At 43.7% G+C, this 25,979-nt stretch overlaps 1 protein-coding gene across 1 annotated transcript in view; it reads right to left on the bottom strand.

Annotated features, from left to right (window-relative positions):
• The window catches only part of cox10 (cytochrome c oxidase assembly factor heme A:farnesyltransferase COX10), a 95,215-nt gene that overhangs the window by 66,034 nt on the left and 3,202 nt on the right, over positions 1–25,979 (bottom strand). The window contains exons 3-5 of the mRNA XM_080747715.1: positions 25,008–25,265; positions 23,962–24,148; positions 22,408–22,532 (exon numbers count right to left, since the gene is read on the bottom strand). Of these exons, the coding sequence (XP_080603841.1) occupies positions 22,408–22,532; positions 23,962–24,148; positions 25,008–25,265 (570 nt within the window). The remainder of the gene's footprint in view (positions 1–22,407; positions 22,533–23,961; positions 24,149–25,007; positions 25,266–25,979) is intronic.

Genomic DNA, 25,979 nt, shown 5'->3' on the forward strand with positions numbered 1-25,979 from the left:
GCCTTCAAGGGTTTGGGACAAAGTGGCAAGATGCCAATCCTGCTGCCGCAGACTACTCTACAGATTAATCCCCTCTGTTTTGTGAGCAAAATTATAACACAAGCCTATCTCTCACCATCTGGCAGACCGTAAAATCACGACATAATCCCTTTTGTTTCAAGAGAACCTGTTAACAACTGTGCTTCAAACATCAAAGTCCCTGAGAAAAGAAAAAAAAATCTCAAACAGATGACACAGCTAAAGCGAGTCTGATAAGGGGCACGGGGTGCAATCAAGGCTCGGGGACAAGTGTTTGGTTCACATTTGGTGGCCATCTTGTCCCCCCCCCCCCCCCCCCCCACCCCAACAACGATGTGCCCTTACCCCCGCAAAAAGCTTGACGGGCGGGTTCGAATTAGCATGCAGCGTTGGCTCGCGGGCAGGCCATAAACAGGGCAGCTTTTGTTAATTATCCACGCATCTCAACATTAAATGGAGTGTTCCTGCTTTGCCTTTGGCCGTGTTACCTTCAAAATGGGGAGGGCGAACTTGGGATGCAGGGGAAAATCAAACCGTATACACAGAATGCTTAGAGCGACTCCTTAAAGAGGCAGGAGGTAATAAATGACCTAGATCACTGATTCTCAAACATTTTCATGTTTAAGCCTCGCTATGCAGCATTGAATGAAACGTAATTTTGTCCCATCTGTAGAGTATGGTAATACAATAGGACTTATACAGTTGGGGTTGTTGCATTTTGTCTCCCTGCTCTTCTATGATATCATGTGAAAGGTCTCACCTGACACAAGTTTTGAGCAGAAGGTACAGGTTCAATTTATCCCCTCTGAGCATGCAGGCAGGCTCTATTAGCTCAAATGGCAAAGATTTCAGCACAGGAAAACCGGGTTCAAAGCCAGGGTAGAAGAGGAAAGTTACATAGTGCTGCTTTAGACTAGGGATGGGACCATATGAAAATTCATTTCATATGACGATTATTTTGACCAAAGAAATCGCAATTTACGATATTATCACGACAATCAAAATATCCCCAACCGATCTACAAGCTCACAAGTGTCCCAACGCGACGCGTTGTGAGCTTGTAGATCGGCTAGATTGTAGATTCGCCAAATTTCCAAACACAGGGTTTTTTCTCAAGGTGACTGGACTTGTATTACTGCCTAGGTCCCCTTTTTATACAACAGTAGGCCTATAAAATAATGTGTACAATTAGGCTAAATTTAACTTCATCATGTTGCGATCTGACATACTGTAGTCTATTGGTTCCCAAATATCCCCAAAAAAAGACCAAAAAGAGAAATTAGAAATTAGAGTCACAACAAACGTCCTCAGCGTCCTGGACTCCTGGTCAACACTGCTTTTTCAAAGTGTCCTTCCTGCAGCGAAACATATCCAGACGTTACTGAGCAGCATGTGTGTGCAGCCAGCTTGCAAGCGTTTGTGTGCTAAGAGAATCACATCTCCAACCGACTACAACCGTCTAACTTTGCCCACCGTTGCCATGTTTTGTTTATGAGAGAGAAACAAGCAATCAGGTCTAGATATAAAACTTAGTGCCTCTGAGACCTTAGTGTCAACCCCTGATAGTGGGCCGAGGAAGAAATGGCACTTTAAATTTCTCAAATTAGCCTCATGGTGTCGCTATAACAGGACAATTTTTGCCTGGCGGAGACCTGTGCTCGGAAGAGCACTGCTTCTAGTTATATATTTTTTTTAATGAAAATAGGTCCACGACCCAAACATGAGTCTCGACCCACTGTTTGGGAAACTGCAGTCAACATGCGCATCATGTGCATTCAAACAAATAAATAAAAATACCATGATAATAAGGCCTGTACTTTAGCAAATATCCCTGAGGATCATATCATTTGATGAGAGAGGTCATTTTGCAAATAACCATTAAAAAATTATCTGATCAGGGTTAGACCAACGATAACAGCAAGCAAAAAACTAGAATGGCAATGCCTCAACTTTTTACATTTCATATCAGCTTTTCAGTGAGCTTCAGTTCTTAAACGTATGCATTAAATAGTGGCTCATCCTAGTTCGCTAATAGAAAGATATCAATCGGTGGACCGGTGGGAGGGGGGTTATTTCAAGTGGGACTTTCTGTCATCTCAAACAAAGCACCACGTTTGGGCTCAAGCTTAGGCTGGAGGAGTGTTTTGTTGTTTCAGTTTTGCTCTGATGCAGCCGCTGAAGGACACCAACAGCTAAGATCACTTCACAACTTTTCATTTTCATGTCAAGGATGAGGAGGAGCACGAAAAGAAGGCTGACAAACACGGAACACAAGTCCAGAGCCGAAGACGCACTACCATGACAGCAATAGGGCTGCTGGGCTATATGTAAAAAAGGCTCTGCTACTATTTCGTTTATCTTTTGAAGTATGAAATAAGGCTTAAGTGATTAAAATCATGAAAAGACAACACTTGTGCCATATAACAATATTACAATATCCAACATTCCAAACAATATATAGTCTCATGCGGTGACCATCACTGCTTAAATCTGAGCACCACAGTTAAACAATTCTGTAAATTATTTGTATTATGTATTTGCTTTTTACAAATAATAATAATGTCTTTAATATTTGTGATTTATTTTCTTAAATCTTCAGACAATTCATATTTGAACTAGACAGATACTTAAGCCTCAGTGTTTGAGCGCAAAATATATTTTGAGCACCATTTGAACACCCTTTTCTTTCCTTGTGCGCACGTTTGTTCATCACCATTGCTACAACTTCATCCTAGGGGAAACATTGGTATCATATTGATATACCTTCCAACCCCACAATGAAGTACACGACACGATGGCAAAACCAGAGCTCTCCCCTAACAGCAATTTTCCAACCACACAAAACAGTGATCGTTCAGATGACAGCGGCAGTAAACTCTTTATCGCGTAAAAAGGATGTCAAGTCGTAGCTTTTTTCTGATTCCGGGCCGCAACCTTCAGATAACGGGCCAGTTAAGTGAAATTCTCCTAATTGCGAGCACAAACTTCTCTCAGACGGGCCCCACTGGTGTGGTTATCTGTCCATTAAAATATGCAACGTGAACCCGTGGCCTCAATCTGTTAATGTTCAGCAGTGCACACAGGGTGCATGACAAGGAGACAGGAGGAGGGGGGGACCACTTCTAAAGGACTGCATCTTCAGCAGGGGCCATTATCCCTGGCTGCTGCTGCTGCTATCTGGTGCTGAGTGACACAAGTGCCCCGGGAACGGGGTGCCCTCCGGACGTACTGGGGGCCCTCTTCTCCAGAATGCCTTCATTAAACCATGTGTCCATAAGGCATGTCGTTGGCGCTGACATGTCTAATGGCAAGGTTGGGGCTTTCCAATGGACGCCAGGGGAATTAAGATGGAGACACCGAGACAGGACAAGACAACAAGCCATTTGACTAAATATAGCTTTTGAAAAAAGGAAGGGGGGGGAAAAAAAGCCTTTTGGTGCACACACGGGCATCAAAGTCATTTCAGGTTGTTTTTATGAGAGGACTGTGGTCACACTCAGTGCAATCTATCCAGTTACAGTTTTTTCAGGTTAAATTTAGCGGAAAATGTTTAAACACGGCGGTGCAACAAAGGGGATTAACAATTTCAACGAGGCGTCCCTAGTGTGGGCAAGTCATTATAGGTAGAAACTGGACAAAAACGTTTGGTTTTGGCTAGTGAAAATAGAAAATCTAAAACTCACAATGCTTCACATCATGGGCGCATAGCGACCATATAGATTGGCCATTTTTGGTACCTATTTCCATCATACGATGACATATAAAGTAAGTATAAGAAGGAGGGATTTTAGTGTGAATTCCTTTTAGAGTTTAGAGAGAAATGGGAGCAGAATTATGTCAATGTCAAGATTCATAAAAGATTAATAAGACGCAAGAGAATGGTGGAAATGAAATGTAAGCTGCCCGGCCCAAAAAGAGGTTTCAGTCTAAATAGGTCAAAGTCACAATCCAAGGTCACGGTCAACGACATCATTTGTCACATCTCAGCAACAGAGAGACATCGAGAGACGAGGTTTGATTTCTTGTGGAAAATAAGTGATGTAAGCCAGTGCAGTTCACAATGTCACACTGTGCTGTCAAATGTCATCATGAACTGCCAGTCTAAAGCCATGATAACTGGAATTTAACAAAACAAACTGCACAAATTGTGGTCGCATCTCAGGAACGGAAAACAATCAATCAACAGTGAGCCAAGTTGTTTGCGCTGCGGGCAGGTTGTACACCCTGCCCCAGGTTCATTTTTAATAATAGTCCCACTTCTCATGCCATCTCCCGGGCTAAACAACAGTGAGTGGCAGAGAGGAGTTATCTCTGGTGACAGACTCTGTTGAGGTGATTTCCCCCCACCTCTCCCTGACTCAGGTCTCGGCAGTGTCTGTCTCGCCGATTGTCTAACCCATTAAGATCGATTCTACAAGTGTCTTCTAAATCCTAATCTAATTTACGTATGCTGCTAGTGTATATCAGTTGTGCTCAAACGTTTTCAAATCAAGGACCCCAATCTGAAAATAATTAGTTCCAGGGACACCCCGGGAAGCAAAGATTTTAGTTAAAAATGTTGTTAAAGAAATGAATTTATTCAAATATCTGCCAAATTTCTTTTTATTTTTTATAGCAGATCTACAAGCTCATAGCGCGGCACGAAATTGCCGCGCTATGAGCTTGTATAGCTGCTATTTTTGAATAGTCAAAGTCTAATGACAGAGACACTCTCCCGGTTTGAACGCGCTAACTGGCCACTGAAGCCCGTAATCACAGCGCTTTGTCAAAAGCCCAGAGGCTGAGCGCCGAGATGTTCCACCTGCCCGTCACTCAGTCATGTCCCTGTGTCTCCCCCGGGGCCACAGCCGCTCCATTGTGGTGAGGTGTGTTGATTGTAAACAAGCTCTGCGGTGTTGAGAGCTAACCAAAGAGAGAAAACCTTTGGCGTGTGAGGTGACGTGCGTTGCTTTCGGGGCACGAAGCCCCCCTGATCACGAAAGGCCGATGACGTGTCGTGTCTGTCTTCGAAGCGGTGCCAGACAACAACTTCCCCTGAAAAGAACTCAGTGTTTTTCTCCCTACTAGTACTAGTCTCTCTGTTCTCGAGAGACTACTATGTCAGTGGTTCTCAAACCTTTTCATTTGAAGGACCCCCAAAATGATATGTATTTGGCCACGGAACCCCATCTCAAAATATTTAGTTCCAGGGACCACCCAGAAGCTAAATTTGAGTTACAAACGTTTGCTTTGAAAAGACAAATATTCAAAGATTTGCAACAAATTTTCATGACTTTTTCAAAAATAGCAGATCTACAAGCTCGCAGCGCGGCACTCGGTGCCGCGCTGTGAGCTTGTATATCTGCTATTTTTCACTGGTTAAAGCATTCAATAATTCTTTTTTCCTTCCCTCTCTTTTCAATTACGATGTCGTGAGGCACCGACTGACTCACTTTGAAATGAAAACACGGCTGATTATCACTCATCTCACGCACACGCCTATTTAGATACAATTACAATCATCTACATTTTTACACGCCACTGCTCAGCTGTAATGGCATCTGATCGCAATGAAGGACATTTAAGGCAGAGGGGAAAAAATAACATCCTCAAATGATCACTACAAGCTAAAGTCTGAAAACCTTTGCTTAACCACTTATATTCCTATATAGTATGACATAGTATGGGGGGGGGGGCAAATCTCTGTGTGATTGAGACAGTTTTTATTAACCATATGAACCCCAGAACTTTAGCTGAAAATAGCCGATCTACAAGCAAGAGTCGTTGTAGAGGGGAACAAAAGTACGGAGGTAAAGGTCAGGTTTAAGTATTGATGTTTTTTTAAGATTTGTTTTGGGGCTTTTACGCCTTTATTGACAGGACAGTAGACTGACAGGAAATGGGGGGAGAGATGTGGAGCGACACGCGGCAAAGGTCGCCCGGATCGGGAATCGAACCGGAGACGCCGCCAGGCAACCATGCCTATGTGGCAATGCCTAAGTGGTATGCGCCTGGACCAGTAGGCCAGCGGGCACCACGATGGTTTAAGTTGTTAAATGTTTGAAAGTACAGATCAACATGAATCCAATATGACAGTGCTGTTGTTTATGAAGCTATGAAATCTATGAAAAATCTACAACGCAATTGTATACAATATAGCGGGGGGCCCCTGCTTCATCTCTCTCAGCTAAGAAACGGTCCTTGGGCTGAAAAACGCTGAAGACCCCTGGCCTGTAATAACGTGCACAAAATAGGGGACACATGGTTCAAAGTGGTTAAGCCATTTAGGCCTTGAATTATTGAATGCTATTGAAACATAGCAGATATACAAGCTCACGAGTGCCGCGCTGTGAGCTTGTAGATCTGCTATTTTTGAAAAGTCATGAAAATGTGAGCAAATCTTTGAGTATATGTATTTTTAAAGTGAACATTTGTAACTCAAATTTTGCTTCTGAGGGGTCCCTGGAACTAAATATTTTAAGATGGGGGTACGTGGCCAAATACATATCATTTTGGCGGTCCTTTACATGAAAAAGTTTGAGAACCACTGACATAGAAACATAGGTTTAAAAAAAAACGCAACACTAATAGAATCGGGTCAAAATCGGGTCAAAATTCAAATGTTTGCAATTTTTCTAAAATAGCAGATCTACAAGTTCGCTTGAGCTTGTAGATCTGGCATTTTTCAATAGTTAAAGCATAAAATAATAATACACAACACTGTGTACCCGTTCTCAATGGATTAATATAGTCAGTATATAAAAATAGCCTTGGGTCTAATGTATCAATCCAGAAATGAAAAAATACCCCAGAAATGACTTCACCTCCGAGCTGTAAGATCAAAACACGCGCCTCTATACGACGCTGCCAGCTGAAAGTAGTTTATAACAAATGTATGCTGTATGAGCGCAAGCGTGTGCAACATACACAATGTACCAACACTGGATTTTCTCCTTACTTGGGCCGACGCTGTCCAGACACGAAGGCATGCTTTTAATCACTGACGCCGCAATTCTCCCTCAACTGAAAGAAAATCAACATCTCACGTCCACGATGGATTCAGATATTTTATTCATCACAGGGTTTAAGGATCAATGTTAGCCGGATCAATTTCCGCAGAGAGGGCCTGCTTGGTACACTGGACTGAATCGCAGCATTTATTCTGGAAGCTGACATTAATGGGAGCACATTAAGTCTAGCGGGAGGAGGAGGGGGGAGATTGTGAGGTCAAATAGCACACAGAGGCTTACATTTTGGACGGATTCCCTTTAGATGCAAACACAAAGGGAATCTATATACGGTAACCACACTACTCCCTGGGCAAAGGTGAAGTAGGCTAATTAGTGAAGAGGCAATAGGTGCCTTGACCAGTTAATGCACTGACTGATTGGGTGGTCTGGTTTTTGAAGGACCAGTGATGTATGCCCACTTTTCACGTTTCTCTTCAATCTTATGTTTAAATAAAAGACAAGTGTCTTTGAATAATCTTTAAAAATAAAGAGGATGCGAACCAAATCAATCTCCAATTCCATAGTTGATTGTTTTCAAATATGTAATTACACATTTTCAATAGTAATTTTCATCTACGACGCAGGACACTTTAATACACCTCAGGCATTTTTCTTGAGGGCATACAAAAGATTGGATTTAAATTAGTTTACGGATTTATTAAAGGGGGGAAAGCACCTGTCTCATCGTGTCTGAGGCTGCCAGGGCCCCATTCGTACAGTCTTGACACGGATTGGCACCCCGCGGTTCAGACAAAGGTTTTGAGGATGTATTAACTATTAAACAGGCCTGTCTGGTTAAATATTCATTTTAATCCAGCGCAGAATGAAACGCACCCACTGAGCTCTCCTCTCTCGTCTCGTGCCATCCTTTCTGGGCAATTAAACAAGGGAGTTTCCAATCCCCCTTCCCTCCAGGTGAACTGACAGCCTGGTAGAAAAACGGCAATGCAAACAACCGAAGCTGTCAAGGGTCAGGAACGGTGTATTGTTTTTACAAAGCTGATGGAAAACAAGATTCCAGGCACAGCATCTGTGCTATTAGGGAAGAGGTCAGGTTTGTGTTAAGCCTATGGCTTGGTTCAACCTTCACCTCCAAAAGCAGAGACTCCTGAAATACAACCCTGCGATACTGACAAAGCACCCCAAAACAGTCAATTACACAGTCATAGTGGAACTAATGTGACTGCCAGTGATGGATTGATTCATCTCACTGGCACTCAATCTATCTGTCTCGTGCGCTCTTTGAAGCTTTTCCGCACAAACTGGATGTTCAACGAAAACAAATACAGTATGACCTCAGCACGGGGGTAATTTTAAAAGCTGCCAGGGACGGTTCTTTGGGCAGAATGAGCTACAACGGTGGGGGAGGAGGAGGGTTGGAAGAGGGTGTGCAATTTTAAAGCAGAACCAAAATAAATTGTGAGGTGAGGGCGGTTGATGTCATCGGTGCTCGAGGTATTCCGGCGACTTGTTTGAAACCGTATCTTCTGTCGCTACTTCTCAGTAGGGGATGGAGGCTCATGGAGGCTCCATTCAGCACGGAGGGGTTTCATTGTCTTTGAAGACGCAGAGGCTTGGTGGTGTTATAATCGACCGGCCCGCGAGGTTTTTGTTACAGCTAATGATCCTCTCCGGAGGTACAGTTATGCGAGGTACCCCGAACTGCGACGACAGGGGCCAGAAACGTGGAAAATTGTTGTGGCAACCTTGACAGTTGAGGCCTGGTGGTTTGAGAAGTGAGCCCAGCCTCGGGGAAAGGCTTTCGCAGTAGGTGGCTGGAGCTGAACGCACTGCACTGTTGCTGGGAATACTATACCAGACATTGAGATTCTCCCAGAATGTGATCGCAAGACTCACTTCAGTGAACACTAAACTGTCCAAGAAGTCCCTCTTGGCAAATGGAGAAGATAGCGTAACATAATAGGCTACTGGGAAATGGGTTTTATACTGTACATTTGCACAAGTGAGAACGATATTACAGAAGAACGCCAACTCTCTGCCACGTGCAAAAATAATAATGTTAAAGAATGACGCCGACTGCTGTGCAATTGTGGCCATGTAGAAAAACCTGGAATGTGAATAATTTCAATTTTAATGACCAGCACGAATGACTACCGAGAGCAAAATAAAATAGAATAGCTGCTACTTGCCCAATGTTCCATGCGCACTCACTTTGCGCCTCGGTGCATTGCCTCTGTCGATTCTGGCTATGCATGTAAATGGGGTCTTTAAAAATGCATGAAAGGCGGGGATGCTCCAGTTTTCTATACCTGCGTCGCAGACAATGAGAGGTGGGAGCCCCATTAATTGTTTCCAAGAAATACCTAATTGATCATTTACTTTCTTCAAATGACTAGATGCTTAAATATTTATAATTAGGGCTGAGCCTAAGGTTTTGAAGCTCCAATTCTTTGTTTATTGGATTGGGATTTGGAGCCTAAATTGTGAGAGTGCGTCTCAGCTTCGAGCCTATTTTGTGAATAAGTGTTCGCATAACTGTAATTGCGACTTTTATTTATGTTTTTGGTTAATGTACTCAAACTTTTTATGCTTTGATGTCAGTTCACATCAGGGACAGCGCCTTACTGCAAGAGGTCGGATGTGTGCTACTATTTGTTGATCTTGATTAGATTTTATGTAGGCTTTGGCCTCATTGACAATTTCGAGCAATCACGTCTGCCCTTCAATTCTGCAGGTGAACATGAGTGGGATAAGAAAAGCACGAGGCGGAGGGACACCAAGCTAGTTTTGGGATCCTTTAGATTTTAACGATTCCGGTTCCTTAAGGATTGCCTTTTAATTCCAACCCTACACCCTCACCCAAACCACGGATACAAGTGCCTGCCGGCAGGCCGTATATTTGCACTTCCGTGTCAGTGTGAAGTTTTGATTATCGACATGCTTTTATTATGTAGCAGAAACATGATTCCGTAGGTAATTCTGATTATATACGCTATGATCACTTGGAAGTGCCGATATGGGGGAAATTCACAAGGAGTGTATACTTCACTTTCATTCCATGTTAACGTAATACTTTAGCACAAAAGTGACCTCAGATTGTCATACATAATTTGCATATTACTAAAACAGGGTTTAACGTAAAAAAAAAAGAAAACAGTTTCACACTTTCAAAGAAAATTTCCCACAAAGCTTTAAAGTGTAAAAAACAAAAGGCCTTCGGAAAAGACCTGCTGAGAATTATTCTGGGATTCAAAGAGCTTTAGAAAGGTCAGCCAGTGCCTGAGGGATGGATTGACTCAATGTGATGAAGATAACCGCTTCAAGCAAATCTCCCCATAAAAAAGGTCATATTGCATTTGCACAACAAACCGACAAGATGAGAGAGGATGTAGAAACTCTTTACAAGGGGACGTCTTCCATTACGCAGCACACAGAACGATTATGTTAATGGCGCTTTCATAATGAGGACTGTCATTTCGTTGGGCTGCGAATTAGCAAAGTGTGATTTAATCTACCTCTCAAGTGTTCAAATTTGCATCAGTATAGGTCTAAGGCGCTCTTAAGACTCCAGCATTATGGGTAAAAGGACAGGGGAAATGGGGGATTGTGTGTGTGTGTGTGTGTGTGTGTGTGTGTGTGTGTGTGTGTGTGTGTGTGTGTGCGTGTGTGTGTGTGTGTGTGTGCGTGTGTGTGTGCGTGCGCGCGTGCGTGGGCGACTCAAGACATCTCATCCAAATGAGTGAATTTCCAGACTCATTTCAGGAGCCATTCCAGCTGGCAGCGGACAATTCTGACCTCAAGAACGGTTTGGATAAATACAATTAATGACATGATTGATGCTGCTACAAACAATGTAACGTTGGTAGTTGAAAGGTAAAAAGGTCAACTATGAGAACACCGCCTCCTAGCTAGCCTGAGTTATGTGTAAGTTCCGCCACCAGAAACAGACAATCTACAAGCTCACAGCACGTCGCAGCGCAACGCGTTTCTAAGCTTGAGGATCGTCTATTTTCAGTACGCAGCACAGAGCATAAATCAAGCCTAACAGTAAGTGCTCGTAATGCCACACATTGGCGTCATACATCATGATTGAAATCAGCACGTTTGAAGTTAAAAGCATGCCATCAACAGAAATAGTGGTGTTCTTGTGATGAGGCTTTGGATATTGAGTTATGGTTGCGCAACGCTCTCCCACTGATTTCGTGCCAGTGCATCATCCTCTGTTTACACTTCAGATATATTTTTTTCCTTTCATTCAAACAAAAGAAAATCCAATATGCCGTGGTAAACAGGTGGAGCCCTGACCAGGCACATTGCTGAATGAGCTAGTGGCCTCCTGCCTGTGATCAGGGGCGTCACAAGGGGTAGGAAAGTGGGACTGAGTTACTAGGGCCCATGGTGTTGGAGGGGCCTTAATTATTTTATACTTTAGCTATTGAAAAATAGCAGATATACAAGCTCACAGCGCGGCACCGAGTGCCGCGCTGCGAGCTTGTAGATCTGCTATTTTTGAAAAGTCGTGAAAATGTGTGCAAATCTTTGAATATATGTATTTTTTAAGCGAACGTTTGTAACTCAAATTTTGCTTCTGGGGGTTCCCTGGAACTAAATATTTTCAGATGGGGGTCCGTGGCCAAATACATACCATTTTGGGGGTCCTGCACATGAAAAGGTTTGAGCTCCAGTGACATAGAAACATAGGGTTTTTTTTAAAAACCTTTGAAATATTCAAAGATTTTCATGATTTTTCAAAAATAGCAGATCTACAACCTCGCAGCGCGGCACTCGGTGCCGCGCTGTGAGCTTGTATATCTGCTATTTTTCAATAGTTAAAGCACAGGGGCCCCAGAGTGAATCCTTGTACCCAGGGCCCAGAATTCGGTACGACACCCCTGCCTGTGATCATCCATATGCTCCAAGGAGCACAGCGAGACACACACGCCAAGGAGGCGGAGAGAAAGGTAAATAATGCATGCCTCCACAGGACGAGATGCGAGAAGGGCGTACCTCAGCGGGGCAGGGTAGGAATGGATGGGCCAGGGGGGGGGGGGGGGGGGGGGGGCTTGTGGGGGCTCGCTTGTGCGTGCCAACTTCAGACAGCTCACCGCGGGAGACACTCAGACACAAAAGAGGATTTGCCGCCGCCATCGTAGTCGTCGCAGAAAGGGGAGAAACCGACGACCGCAAAAAAACAAGCCCTTGTCCTCGCACTCCTTGCGTCAAAATAAACACGCGAGCCAACATGGTGTGCACTTGATTTTATTCGCTGTCAATCCTGCAATCCTATCCTATCCCTCCCACGGTAAAAGAGAAACGTACTGTACCACACAAGCTCTAATGGGCCGATGCTCGACAGCAAGTACCTGGTTCGATTCCCAGGCGCTGCATGTCGGTTCCCCATTCTCTCTCCACTATGGCAAAAAAAGACCCAATAATAATAACAAAACAAAAAAAAAAAAGACTAGATTTGGGTCTTATTTGCCCCCGTTGGGCACACCTCAGACTGGCCCGGGGGTCTTTTGAGTCCAGCTTGAAACTCTCAACTGACCCAATTATCCTATTAGCTGAAGTGGTGTGGCCAGGAGGGAGAGTGATGACGGCTGGAACACCAGGGGAGTCAGAGCCTGCTGTGAGCCCCCGGAGGAATCTGGACAAGACAGACAGACCACCTCTAAGGACTCCCTGGGCTAAATACAACCTCCTGGGCGTCTGTCCAGCAGCAGGGAGGGACAGACGGAGCTTCAAAAACCTTAGAAGGATTTAGAAGACACTTATAGAATCGGGTCAAAAATATTCAAAGACTTGCACAAGTTTTCACGATCTCTCAAACATAGCAGATCTACAAGCTTGCAGCGCGGCACTCGGTGCCGCGCTGTGAGCTTGTATATCTGCTATCTTTCAATAGTTAAAGCATAAAATATAGATTGGGAAGAGCCGCCGGAGCGCTATACCACCGGCAGTAGTTGAGGTGGTAGTAAAGGCTGCTTTGCTTGGGAATCCGAGGGCTGCCGGTTCGATCCCCGGGGGTTTGCGTGTCAAAGTGTCCTTGGGCAAGACACTGAACAACTAACTGCTCCCCATGAGCAGGTTGGTGCTTTGCATGGTTTCCTCTGCCGTCTGTGGGTGAATGTGTGTGTGTGTGTGAATGGGTAAATGTGATGTATTTTTTAAGCCCTTTGGAGAAAGGCAACACATTATTGTGCACTTGTAGATCAGCTATTTCTGATACACACGCCACCAGCTCACGAGTAAAGTATCAAATAAAATCAGGCTTCGGAGCGGTAATCCGAGTAGAAAAACGTGACGTGAAATGTCAAAACTGTAGCCACAAGCAGCAGCGCTCGCAAATAAACAAGAGCTCAGACTCTGCCAATCCCATGGGGACGGACTTGAATTGAAAACTCAAATCATTAACGTCCCTCTGTATTGCCGATAGGGGTCCCCCGACTGTCAAATAATTTTCTTTGACTGCGGCAACAATAGAGAAACGACAGCAATAAGTTATTTCTTTCGCTGTGGCGAGTAACTCCAGACTGCAACATGCCATTGTTATGTGACTGCAAGTGCTTACACCCTTCCGTCAGTTTTCCTAAATGGGGGTAACATTTTAAAGCAGAAACCGCAACATTTCTGTGTGCCCCTACGGGCACTTCCCCCGTGGGACAAAGAGCAGCCTTGGCTTCTGACAGCACTACTGAAAAGTCTGGTTGCCACTTCCCACACAGCTCCCCTCCCTCCTTCCCTCCCTCCCTCCCTCCCTCTCGCTCTCTCCCTCAAGACATATTTTCCCCTTTTTCCCCCTCAAGGTAATTTGGCAATTGTGTGGTCACATAACTCGCACACACTCCTGTGCTGCTTCTTTCAGATGCCAAACATTAAGGGATTAGGGGCGGACCCCGTGGACAACCCATAGGAAGTGATCTCGGGTTCGGATCGGCCTCCGCTTTGATTCGTTTGTCAGGGTTTTTGTTTGATTTATTCACATTAAAAGAAAGTCCCGTCTCTCTTCCCCCCCCCCTGCTTTGAACGGCCCTAAGCGCCACACTGATGCCGTAGCATCACTTCTTCTACATGAAAGGGGGACTGGCACAGCATCTAAAAAAAGTTACTTTTCCCCCCCCCTTCCTTCTTCTTCTAAGCTCTCTACTCTACTCTTCTCTTTTCAGCGTTATGAAAGCTCAGCGGACGACCAAAGCGTTGAGATCTATTACACTCAGGTAAGGGCGTGTCTCTCTTACACAGACAAAAGACATGACAGGTGAGATAGGATGTGTGTGTGTGTGTGTGTGTGTGTGGGGGGGGGGGGGGGGGGGGGGGGGGGGGGGTCTGAAGAGAGGTATAGCTCTATAAGAGGACCAATGGGACAAATGGAGGTACACAACGGCATTGTTGAGAATACTTATGACTGTCTTGTAACTACAAACAAAATCACACCAGCATATAGTCAGTCAATGCAGACTGCAGAGTAGACAACAAATGAATAAGCTTTAAAGGGGTGTAAGTGATACTGTTTGTTAAAATAAGTGTTAAATAGTGCCATGTTCTGATAACAATGGCTGCAATGTAGTTAGATTTTTTTTCCCCCTAACAACGGCCTCTCCAGCTCTTTTGTAAACAGAAAATACCAATCTGATTGGATCACAGTCAAGATATATTTATTGTTACGTTGTTCATACAGGATGAACACGTGAAATTGGACATTTAGTGGGGTTCTCTCTCCTCCTAATTGGATCAAATATCCCAACCTGAAACTGTATTTTCTGTTTACTAAAAAGCTGGAGAGACGGGGGGACCCCGGTTACTGAACAAACACTCTATAAAGATTACTATCAGAATAATAGAGCTTTAACACTTGATTTTTTGCACCCCCTTTAACCAACTGAACTCAGAACTACCAAGTGATGTTTTTCCCTCAATATCAAAGACCGCTTAAAAGGCCAGGTGGCTCTTTTCATTGAAGCGACTTTTAATCCCCGCCGCCTTTCCAATTAAGACTATGACGACATGCACACAGATCCGTCAGCGGCCGGCGAGGGACGCAGCGAGAGCCCAGAGGACACGAGAGCAGAGTGGATTTGACTGGTGTGGAGTGAAGACTTGGCTCCACATGGCAAACTGAACTGGCCACAAGAAAGGCAGCCCTGTGGCCTCGAGAGAGAGAGGGATCCTGTCCTCAAACAGCCAGCGCCGAGCATTGATGAATCTCAGGCTTTGCTTTCGCAAAAAAGGTCTAAACACAGAGACCCGCTCCAGTCCGTACCATAGAAATGTTGATGTAATAGTCACTGACAGGGTGTCTTTGCAGTTCACTGTGTATTTACTTATGGGAAACATGTGAGGCATTCCGAACAACACTTGCAGATTCCGTCCGCAGTTTTGTCGAGACTCATTTCAAGAGTCAAAATGTTCTAAATGTTTTGTATTGGAATGTATAGATTGGGATTCTGGGCCGTTAGCAATGTTTTAATCTCATTTAGGCCTAGAATTAGAAGGATTCAAAAGACACTTATAGAATCGGGTCAAAATTCTAATTTTCACGATTTTTCAAAAATAGCAGATCTACAAGCTCGCAGCGCGGCACTCGGTGCCGCGCTGTGAGCTTGTATATCTGCTATTTTTCAATAGTTAAAGCATAAAATAATGAAACACAAAATGTGTACCCGTTCTAAATGGGTTAAATAATCATTTGGCTGCGAGCCGTTTGTTCGTTTTGGTTTTGTTGTTATTCATTCCCCACTTTGTGCCAGGGAAACAAATACAGTATGTAAAACGTTAACACTTTTAAACGTCTTTTAGCCCTTCATCACACTATATTTTAATTAGCACAAATTCAATCATTATTTAGGCTACAGATGAATAAAGGCAGACGAAGACAAAAAAAAAATCATATACAGATTCATGAAACGGATCAAAAAAGAATCTGCCACTGACATCGATGAATAATCTTATTTGGCAATAGGCCGATCCCAGTCAAGGCGAGCATCGGCCAATACCGACGTACAGCTGATTAGTCTGTGCATCCCTATAAATTAGTGAAAATAACTTATCTACAAGCTTACGATGTGTCAGCATGTGACTCACTGTGAGCTTGCAGACAAGTATAATAGCAACCAATAGGTTAAAAAGCAGAAGAAGACTTTTGTTTTCGGTATACTCCAGAAATCCTGCGCCGGATGTCATTAGCACATGGCCTTGCTTATCAACGCTGACATTTGGGCCAGGCCTCTTCTGCTTTGTACATCTTTTTTACAGGACTTAATGTGAGCCCCAAGTGCACCACTGACCTGTAATGTTCCTCCCCATTAAGACTTCAAAGACAAGAGCTCTTCAAACGCAAATAAACAGCGTGCCCATTTGTCCCTATTCACTGTAATACTACCTCCATCCCTCTCTCTGACTCCTTAAATGTCCGACATTACCGGTTCAGAAGTGTGTGTGGCCGCACCCAAAAGCCTTGCGCTCTTTTCTTAACCAATCAGATCAAACAACATCGCCGTTTCAAAAAGTGACCGCACCCTAAAGCCCCCCGCTCTTAACCAATCGGATCACACACGGTCCAGCCCAGTGATCAGCGAGATTCTTTGAACTACTTTTTTTATGGTTTGTTTCAAGTTTACCTGGGTGCCATATGGAAGGGTTTGGCACGTTATGTAGGAGGATACAATGAGGGGCTCAAAGGCATGTGTGTTGGGGGTACACGCCTAGGGGTGGGGGAAGAAAATCGATTCAGCGAACAATCTTTTTGACACGGTCGATCTGTATTGAGTCATTAACGCCAAGAATTGCCATTCTGATGACAATTAAATTCTGGTCGATCTACATGAACTTACAGCTCAGCAGATGCCACAAAAGTTCAAAAGTATTGGAATGATCTACATAAAAAGTACCCACTTTATCAATTTATGTTGATCAAGTCAAATAGGTTTACTGGCTGTTGTTTTTTGTATAGCTAGTGTTTTCATAAGAAAAAATAACTTTTTAATGACGGTAAATACAAGAGCAACATTTATAAAAAACTCTTCATGAACATATAGAAGAATAGTGATCAAATGAAATTGTGACCCATGATAAAATCGAATAACGATGTGTCTCTGGACCTGTTGGTTGGTCGCCCCACACGGCCCAGATTCAGTTACAGACAAAGAAGCAACAAAAAATGCATGGAATATGCATATAACTAAATACCGTAAATGCATTTAAAATTCAAAGGCCTCTAGTGTAACTCTCCACTCGTCTGGTAAACCCCAGCAGGTGAAAACAAAACCAAGAATAATTTGCAACAGTTTATAGTTTTGACCCCGGCCCTCCTCTGAACATCACCTTCACCGAAGCCCCAGGCTTTTAAAACCAGAGCTTGCTTGAAGGGAGTGGGTGGAGGCGTGGGTGGGTGGAGAGAGAGGGGGGGGGGCTCACAACTGGGGACCAGAAGGGAGACGTTGAAAGGAAAATGACCTTCCCTGAATGAAAGATGGGGCCACAGATCGTATCCTAGCCCCCGGGCTCGGTCGGCGGGAGAAAATGAAGACTGACAGAAGTGATTTGAGGGTGGGCCCGCAGATAAAGGGACACCCGGGGTATGTGTGCTGTGGCTGCCGCCTCTCACATCGCTCAACACCGTGAACTTCTTGAGATCGGGTGTTGTCGGGGGGCCACCACTAGGGATGGGACGATATGATCATTTCATATCGCGATTATTGTGACAAATTGCAATTTACAATATTATTGCGATAATCAAAATCCATTATTCTGGGGGGGAACATTTGCCAAAAAGATCCTTAAGCTCACAACGCGTCGCAAGTTTCAAGTAGGCCTACGTATAAGTACCTTTTACCAATTATAGAGGGTTAATGGTACCGGATATGCAGCTCTGCAAATAAAAGGTGAATTGATCCCAGTGCCTGACGGAGGACGATTTCACGTTAAATTAAATCTCCACGATACGATTATCGTGAGCGTTTTTTATCATGATAAACGATAATATCGCTTATCGTCCCATCCCTATGGGGGGCCACCACCCTCCCTCCTCCTCCTCCGTCTAAGAGGGGAAGGAGGAGGGCATTTCTTTCATTCCTGTGAAGGATATTTACACACCTGTTATACGGTGTAAAAGGTAGAAGTACACAAGAGAGACAGAAAGCACGGCGCGGCTCCGCGTCAATCACGAGACAATGCGATCGTACAAGCCTGAGAGGATGGGATTGATTGACGCTATTCAGAGCCTCGCAATAAAAGGCAAACATTTGCACATTCATATCCAGAGACGTCACCTCTCAGCCGCCCGCCCGCCCCGCCTCGCTCCTTGACGTGACAACATAAAAGGAAAAATAAGTACGTTGACTGAACATTAGGTCAGGTCCAAGAGAGGATGATTGCCGGGACAAATTGCAGGTTTGGGGTTTGACCTCGTTGAGCACTCCTGCTCCGGTCGCGAACGAGGGAGGCGGGTAGGGATGGGACGATATGAGAATGTCACGTCACGATTATTGTGACAAAAGAAATCGCGATTTTACGATATTATCGCGATAATCAAAATCCATTATCCTGGGGTGGAACATTTAAAAATAGCCAATCTACAAGCTCACAACACGTCACGTTGTGACGCATTGTGAGCTTGTAGATCTGCTATTTTTTGGCAAAGACATCTGATAGAGTGAAAAAAAGACTGCATCAGGTACATATATGAAGTACTTTTTTACCAATTATAGAGGGTTTATGTGGTACCGGATATGCAGCTCGGCAAATAAAAGGTGAATTGATCCCAGTGCATGACGGAGGACGATATCACGAAAAAATAAATCTCCACGATACGATTATCGATTATACGATTTTATCACGATAAACGATAATATCGCTTATCGTCCCATCCCTAGAGGCGGGGTCTTAGAACTTGGCTGTCGAGGGTTAGCCGGAGGGGGGGTGGGGTGCGTGTTGGCCTCAGGGCAGGAACCTGCAGTGTAATCAGGGCCCTTGCCAAATTACAGGCCAAGGACGCTGCTAAGTGGAGTTCAATCCGGGGTCTGAGGGAGAAGTCACCCATTAAACTAATATTCCTAAGTCACGGACAGGGCATTCCAATGCACAACGTCAACACCAGGCAACAAGAGGGAGGCCCCGATTATTCCTGGCATTTTAAGTGTCCGGGGCGCGCAACTGGCTCTTCTTTATTTATAGTTGCGAAAAAAAGAATCCTTTCAGCGGGGGAAATAATAACAGCATTATTACAGTCTTCTTCTAAATGCATTTTTGAGATGCGCAGCGAAAGAGGAATGTGGCACGCAGGTCAAACGGCTGGCTTCTGCTGCGGTGTTTTCAAGAACAACATGAAGAGCACGGCACAGGGACAACTGTGGATGCAGGCGTCTGTCAACAAGCGAGTTTGTGTTTGCACAGCGCGCGCTGAAGCTCTATTACGCATTACAAAACCAATAGCTATCTTTGCCAGCACTGACAAGAGCTCTCATTTTTCTCCCCGTAGTAAAACACAAAAAGTCAAAAATAAAAAAAGGTATTAAAGGCTCATTATTGGACTGAAATGGTGGATTAAACTCTGTTTAAACTTTGCCAGTGTTGTTTTTACGATTATTATTGAATCACGAGAAGTCTGTTTGAGAACATTAGCAAGCAATTTAACCGTGCTGCATCGCTTCAGGATTATGATGCAAACAGAAGCACTGGGACTAGCATTGAGTGAACAAACCCCAGAAATGTTTGTTTTTCTGTAGCACATTTACCTGGATAAGCCCTCATTATTACCACGGCAACTCGGGACTGACATGTCTTCTTTACGAACTTCTTTACAGATTAACAAGAAATTGTGCAATAAAACCCATAGCTTCGATCTCAAGTGTTTAGTTATGTGAAAGGTTATGAAAAGTTAACTACAGATGTAACTACAATTTGGCCACTCATTTAATTTGATTAATTGAAGCGTGTCTTTCATTCTTCTCACTAATAACTAACAAATTATAATGTTCTGCTGGCTTATGCATTCCTCACGACAGCAAAGATGGAGTAGGATATATGTGCAAACCATAATCTGGAGAGACTAGGGTCTTTTCCACTATGTAAGTCAAAACCTTCCATTACTTGAAACCTGCCAGAACCTGTCAAGTTCTGACTGTGATTGTTTTGTGTTTATGTTTCCATGATAACCAGAACCAAATCATGAAGGGGAGGTACTGTATGTCATAAACAAAATAACAGTGTGGCATCTCTTTCGGGTTGGGATCCTTTAGAACAGGTCCGATTCCTTAGCAGTTCTCTTTAACTATTCCTATAGGGGGTTGCAAATGGACCCTTACAGGACTAGTACTACGAGAGAGTAGAAATGGAAGCAAATGGACCCGTACATTCTCAGAGCTATGGTGCTCCTTGAAATAAAAATATTTGAGAACCACCGGTATTGCAATTTTACAGCAGACATCCACATGCAAGCTCTGACAGTGTGATGATACCGGTTCAGGAAACGGTTCCAAATGTAACGGAACCCATTCCCGGCTGCTCAATGTTTGATTTCTGTGGTTCTCTGATGTCATATTGGTGACATCGGTCACCGGTCTCGTTTGGAATCATACAGACGGACACACAAATTTGGCAGGGTTTTTTTCTAGACCAGGCCGTTTTCAAGGCCAAGGTCCCCTTAGTTGAGAGAGAAATGAAGCAGGGACCCCAACAGCCATTTCATAGATTCCATATAGTTTCATCGTTTGACAGCACAATTGTCAGTGTATTTTGGATTCATGTCAATTAGTGTTTTCAGATATTTAAACTCTTGAACCGCATCAATACGTAACTTGACCTTTCACTCTGTACTTAGTCTACACACCAAAAGCTCCAAACTCTTTGATACTACGAGGCGTTGTGAGCTTGTAGATCTGCTATTTTTAGCTTAAGTTCTCAGAATAAGAATATGGTCAAGTGGTTAATATAAAAAGAAAAAAAAGTTCTATCACAAGATTTGGAGGACCCCCTGTAGTAACTCTGAGGACCCCCTGTTGAAGACCCTTGTTCTAGACAGCTCGTCTCTTAGGCGCCACGCCATCAAAACTGCCGCCTATGTTATTCCTCTTGTGATCAACAGAAACATTTCCACAGCCATTTTAAAAATACAGATCCAGAGCAACAGTACTTACTGCTTGCTGCTCCCATGGGCTCCGACAACTCAGGTTAGTAATGTCTACTGAGCAAGGCCCAAATTAGGTTCTGAGAAGTGAGAACCTTATCTGACTGAAACAGAGCCCTGGTGTAATGGAAACACATCAAGAACCTGTCAAATATGTTACACAGCACACACAGCACGTCGCTTAGATCTCTGAAAAGAACCAAATGTGCAAAACTAAAACGAGAACTACAGAGTACTGAGTAGAAGTGGGAACTTGATAAAACAAATTGTGTTAAGTCACGTGGTTAAATCATGTCTTGCTCAAGGACACGCTGCCAGGAAGAGCCATGAATCAAACAGAGAACCTTCTGATTTCAAGACGGCTTGTACTGCATCTCCTGAGCTACTGTCGCCATCACGTAGCCTCATAGCATCATGATAACGTCATACACAGATAACATCCAAGCCATCATAAATAGGTGACAGAGACCAGGGTCGATCAAATCTTGCTCCGAAAACGCTGTGTGCTAGACTAGAGTATAAGTGGGTGCGGTGTGCAAAGGAACAGAACGATGCATAATATAATAAAACATTATACAAAGACTCTACCGGTAACACACTCACACCTCACTATAAAACACATGCAATCATTAACAGTGACACAGTGAGAAACACATGATGTTCATCAGTGATTTTACAGAATTAAGTACTTGTACTCGAGCACTGTACTCAAGTAAAACTTTTAGGTATTTGTACCTAGTTGAGCATTTCCAATTCCACTACTTTTACTTCTATTGTATGTCTATTGTGTGTCTATTGTACTTTTACTCCACTACATTTATTTGAAAACATCAGTTTACTGGTTACTTTGTAGATTGTGATTATTATTTTTTTAAACCTACATTAACCACTTCAACCCTACAGTATATACATTTCGTCCATTTGCTTGTAGATCTGCTAATAGTTTACTTTTGGTACTTTAAGTATATTCTGCCAATACTTTTGTACTTTTACTTGATTACCGGACCTTTACTTGTGACAGAGTATTTCTACATTGCAGTACTGACACTTTTACTTAAGTACAGAATCTGAGTACTTTTTCCACCACAGCACATGTTCATTGTCCTCTGAATGTGAGATGACGGTAGTGTCAGGTGACTCAGTGGTTCTCAAAGTGGGTCCCAGGGACTCTGGGACCCATACAAAGTCTGTAACTCTGACAGTGTACAAATGGAACCAAATGAACCCGTTAGGGTTCATTTGGTTCCATTTGTACACTGTCAGAGTTATGGGGAGACCTTGAAATGTGAAGGTTTGAGAAACGGTCATGTGACTCACCTGGTTGATGGAGTTGGCAGTGCAGGAGGCCAGGCCTGTTCCCAGAGAGGTTATAAAGAAGATGACGGGGTCAAAGGGCACCGGAGCCATGGCATAGCCCGCCGATGCAGTCGCAACCACCAGTGCTGGAACCACACAGAGAAAGATATGTTTTTGGACTTTTATGTCTTTATTGACAGGACAGTAGACTGACAGGAAATGGGGAGAGAAAAACAGGCCTTTCAGTTTTTTCATATGCCGTCCTGATTGGCCCAAGTTTGTGGGAGAGCTCCGTTTTGAACAAAATGCTGCAAATCAAGAACACGGCGTCCGATTGCGGTGAAACTGTGCACGCACAATTCCGCTAGGCAGAGGAGGAAATGCCAGCTTGAAAATCTTCAAATCAGCCTCATTCCCTAGAGGCCAAAGAACGTCTGGCCTGTATTTTTCTAATCTGCCTTTCATAGTGCCACCAGAAGGTCGACTTATGTGAAACAAACCTTTTTTTTATATCGCTACAAATCGTTACACATGATATTTTTGGTGAAGACGGATCACCTCGATCGATGATCACTCAATAAATACCATGCATGGCACGCCCACAACAAACATAATTGACCTGGTGGAGACCTGTGCTCAGATGAGCACTTTTTCTAGTTCCTTTTAAAACACAGTAATAGATTCTATGATTGAGATATCAGGGTTCTAGTTTCTGTTAATTTGAGGATCTTTTTCATGAGACAGTCTCTAGTGAGGTGGTCTGTTCATTCACAAAACAGCACAGGCAAATATCGTCCCAGCCGGTCTTATTCCCCATCCTGTAACATAATGAAATTATAGCTGTCACCCTCGAAAGAAAAGCACATAAGAAATATGCAGTTATGGAATTAGTATCGAACAAACAAATCCATGTTGTTATTGAACCTCGAGAATTAAATTATCTATTGTATACTTTGTCAAGCGCTGTCAAGCGCAGATTAGTCCCATTATACAAACAACATGCGATGTGATCTAACCACAAGTATTATTTAGAAAAATCGAACTATCTCATCTTTAATGTCACTTTGTGCCTTGCTGCGAGCTTGTACATCTGCTGCTTTTTTTCTTTTCTTTTTTAAATGTTTTTCTTTTCTTTTATGGTGCATTTTATATAACGCCATAGTCCAAGGCACTTTACAGAGATGTGCATTACATTCACCCACACATTCATACGCCTATGGCAGAGGAAACCATGTAAAACCAACCTGCTCACCAGGAGCAACTAGGGGTTCAGAGTCTCAAGGACTCTTCAACACTAACTCTGGGGGAGCCCGGGATCGAACTGGGAACTCTTCGGGAACCCTCCATGTTCTAAGACGGCAACTCTACCCCTGAGCCACTGCCTTTTACTTTTCAGGACTCCAATTAAAAAATATCAAAAGTAGCAGATCCATTAGCTCAAAACGTTTGATGCTTTTGTGTGACGCTGTAGTATGATCAAGTAGGGTGTTAATTTACGGTGAAAAAACACAAAAAGATACAATGCGAACATAGGAGGTTTTTGTGCGACGACAGCAACAATAATACATGCTCTACCTGTGAGTTTGATCTTGGCCAGCCTGGCGTACACGTCTGGCAGATCGGACAGCTCCACCTTCAGCTGCTTCCACTGTCTGTCCAGACGGGCCTGACGGGCCTCTTCTGTCTCCACGACCACATGGGGAGTCTCCAACACCTGGGTACCAGTACCCGCCTCCACCCCGGACACAGCAGCAGGCGTGGCCTGTAATTAGGGATGGGACGATAATCGCTATTATTATTTATCGTGATAAAAAAAATACACAATAGTCGTATGGTGGAGATTTAAATTCATCGTGAAACTATCCTCCGTTGTGCACTGGGATCAATTCACCTTAATTTGCCGAGCTGCATATCCGGTACCATTTAAACCAGACCTGGGCATTGTGTGGCCCTTTGGTTCACTCTGACCGGCCCTTGTAGGGTTAGTGGCAAATTAACACATCCTCTAATTTTACTGCATTTCTTTTATTTTTACGTTTTTTATTCACGTACATATGGACGCAATGCATACATCAGCATGTGTGTGTGATCATTGGATGTCTCAATAACAAGCAGGTGGTCAGACTGGTCACTTGTCAAGACGACCTGCCTTACCTTACCCATCAAAAATGGCTGAAGTGGCTAAAAGAAGAAAAATCGATGCCAAATGCCGGGTTTTCAACAAAAATTGGACTGCTAAGTATTTATTTACTGAAGTCGGAGGTAAAGCTGTGTGTTTAGTTTGCAGGGAGCACATCTTGCGGGAGCATTATTTTCTGTTGTTCATGTGGCCCCATGGAAAAAATAATTGCCCACCCCTGATTTAAACCCTCTATAATTGGTAAAACAGACCTGGAAATAACGTACTCGATAAAAATAAAAGAAATCACGCTCTACCAAATTTCTATGCCAAAAAATAGCCAATCACAACGTGTTACGAGCTTGCAGATCACCAATTTTTTATATTCCAAATATTCCGCCCCAGGATAATGGATGTCGAGGATATTTTGATTATGGCGAAATAGCGATTTCTTTGGTCACAATAATGTTGAAATTAAATTTTCGTCTCGTCCCATCCCTACCTGTAATGCGGTCTCCACAGGGACGGGGTTTAGGGCCGATGACGACGTTGCAGCAGGCTGTGTCACTACCATGTCACTACTGGAGGTGACCTCCTCCGGTTGTGGGCGCTCGAGGTCCGCGGCGACCGAGGGGGCGAGGGTCGGCACGTGCTGCACCTGCCTGACCACGATGTCGTCCCTCTCGTCCACGATGGTCAGGACCAGCGCCTGTTTGGGGATGGCTCGCTGGTGAAGCTCGTTGTTGCTTTTGGCGACATACTGGAAGAGAAAACGGCAAGAAGATGACAGATGGGAACACTTTGTTCACCGTGATAAAGCCTGTGTTAATACTTCTACAATCTGCAAGTTCACAACTTGTAAAGCCCATCGTTCAATGTCAAACAGCCTTCACTAATAAATTGTAAACGGATGAATTTTGTAAGGTGCTTGCTGCAATAAGGTGTCATATAACAGTGTCAGTTTACCTTATGTGGATGATGCGGTCGACACACGCCGACATTGTGCACTTTAATCCCTTGTTAAATGTTTATGTGTCAGAGTGCAGACTGCAATGCACTCATATGTATAGTGTGCATTACATACTGTACACAATATACAGTACAGGATGACATAAGGCTGAATATATCAAAACCGATATTTAAAACCAAAAAAACGACTTAGTCTCAAATTTTTATAATCAACTACATCGATGAGTCTGATTAACCACTTAATCCTGTGTATTACACTTCCTTTAAAGCTATATTATGTAACTTTTTTAATAAAACAAATCTTAAAATTGTCCTAACTATTAAATCGCTAAAGTTTTAGAACACCCACTCTGTTCATTTCAGCCCCAAAAGCCTTTTCTTTATATGTTTTCTGCTGAGCCCGTCGTGTTGCCGTGACCGGGACTGCATTTCCCGGCAAAATTACGTCATCTGCATCATTCCGTATACGTATCTCCCAGATCATACACTACCGGCCAATCACAGC

Source organism: Nannobrachium achirus (assembly GCF_963921795.1).
Source record: "Nannobrachium achirus genome assembly, chromosome: 18".
NCBI classification, from domain to species: Eukaryota; Metazoa; Chordata; class Actinopteri; order Myctophiformes; family Myctophidae; genus Nannobrachium; species Nannobrachium achirus.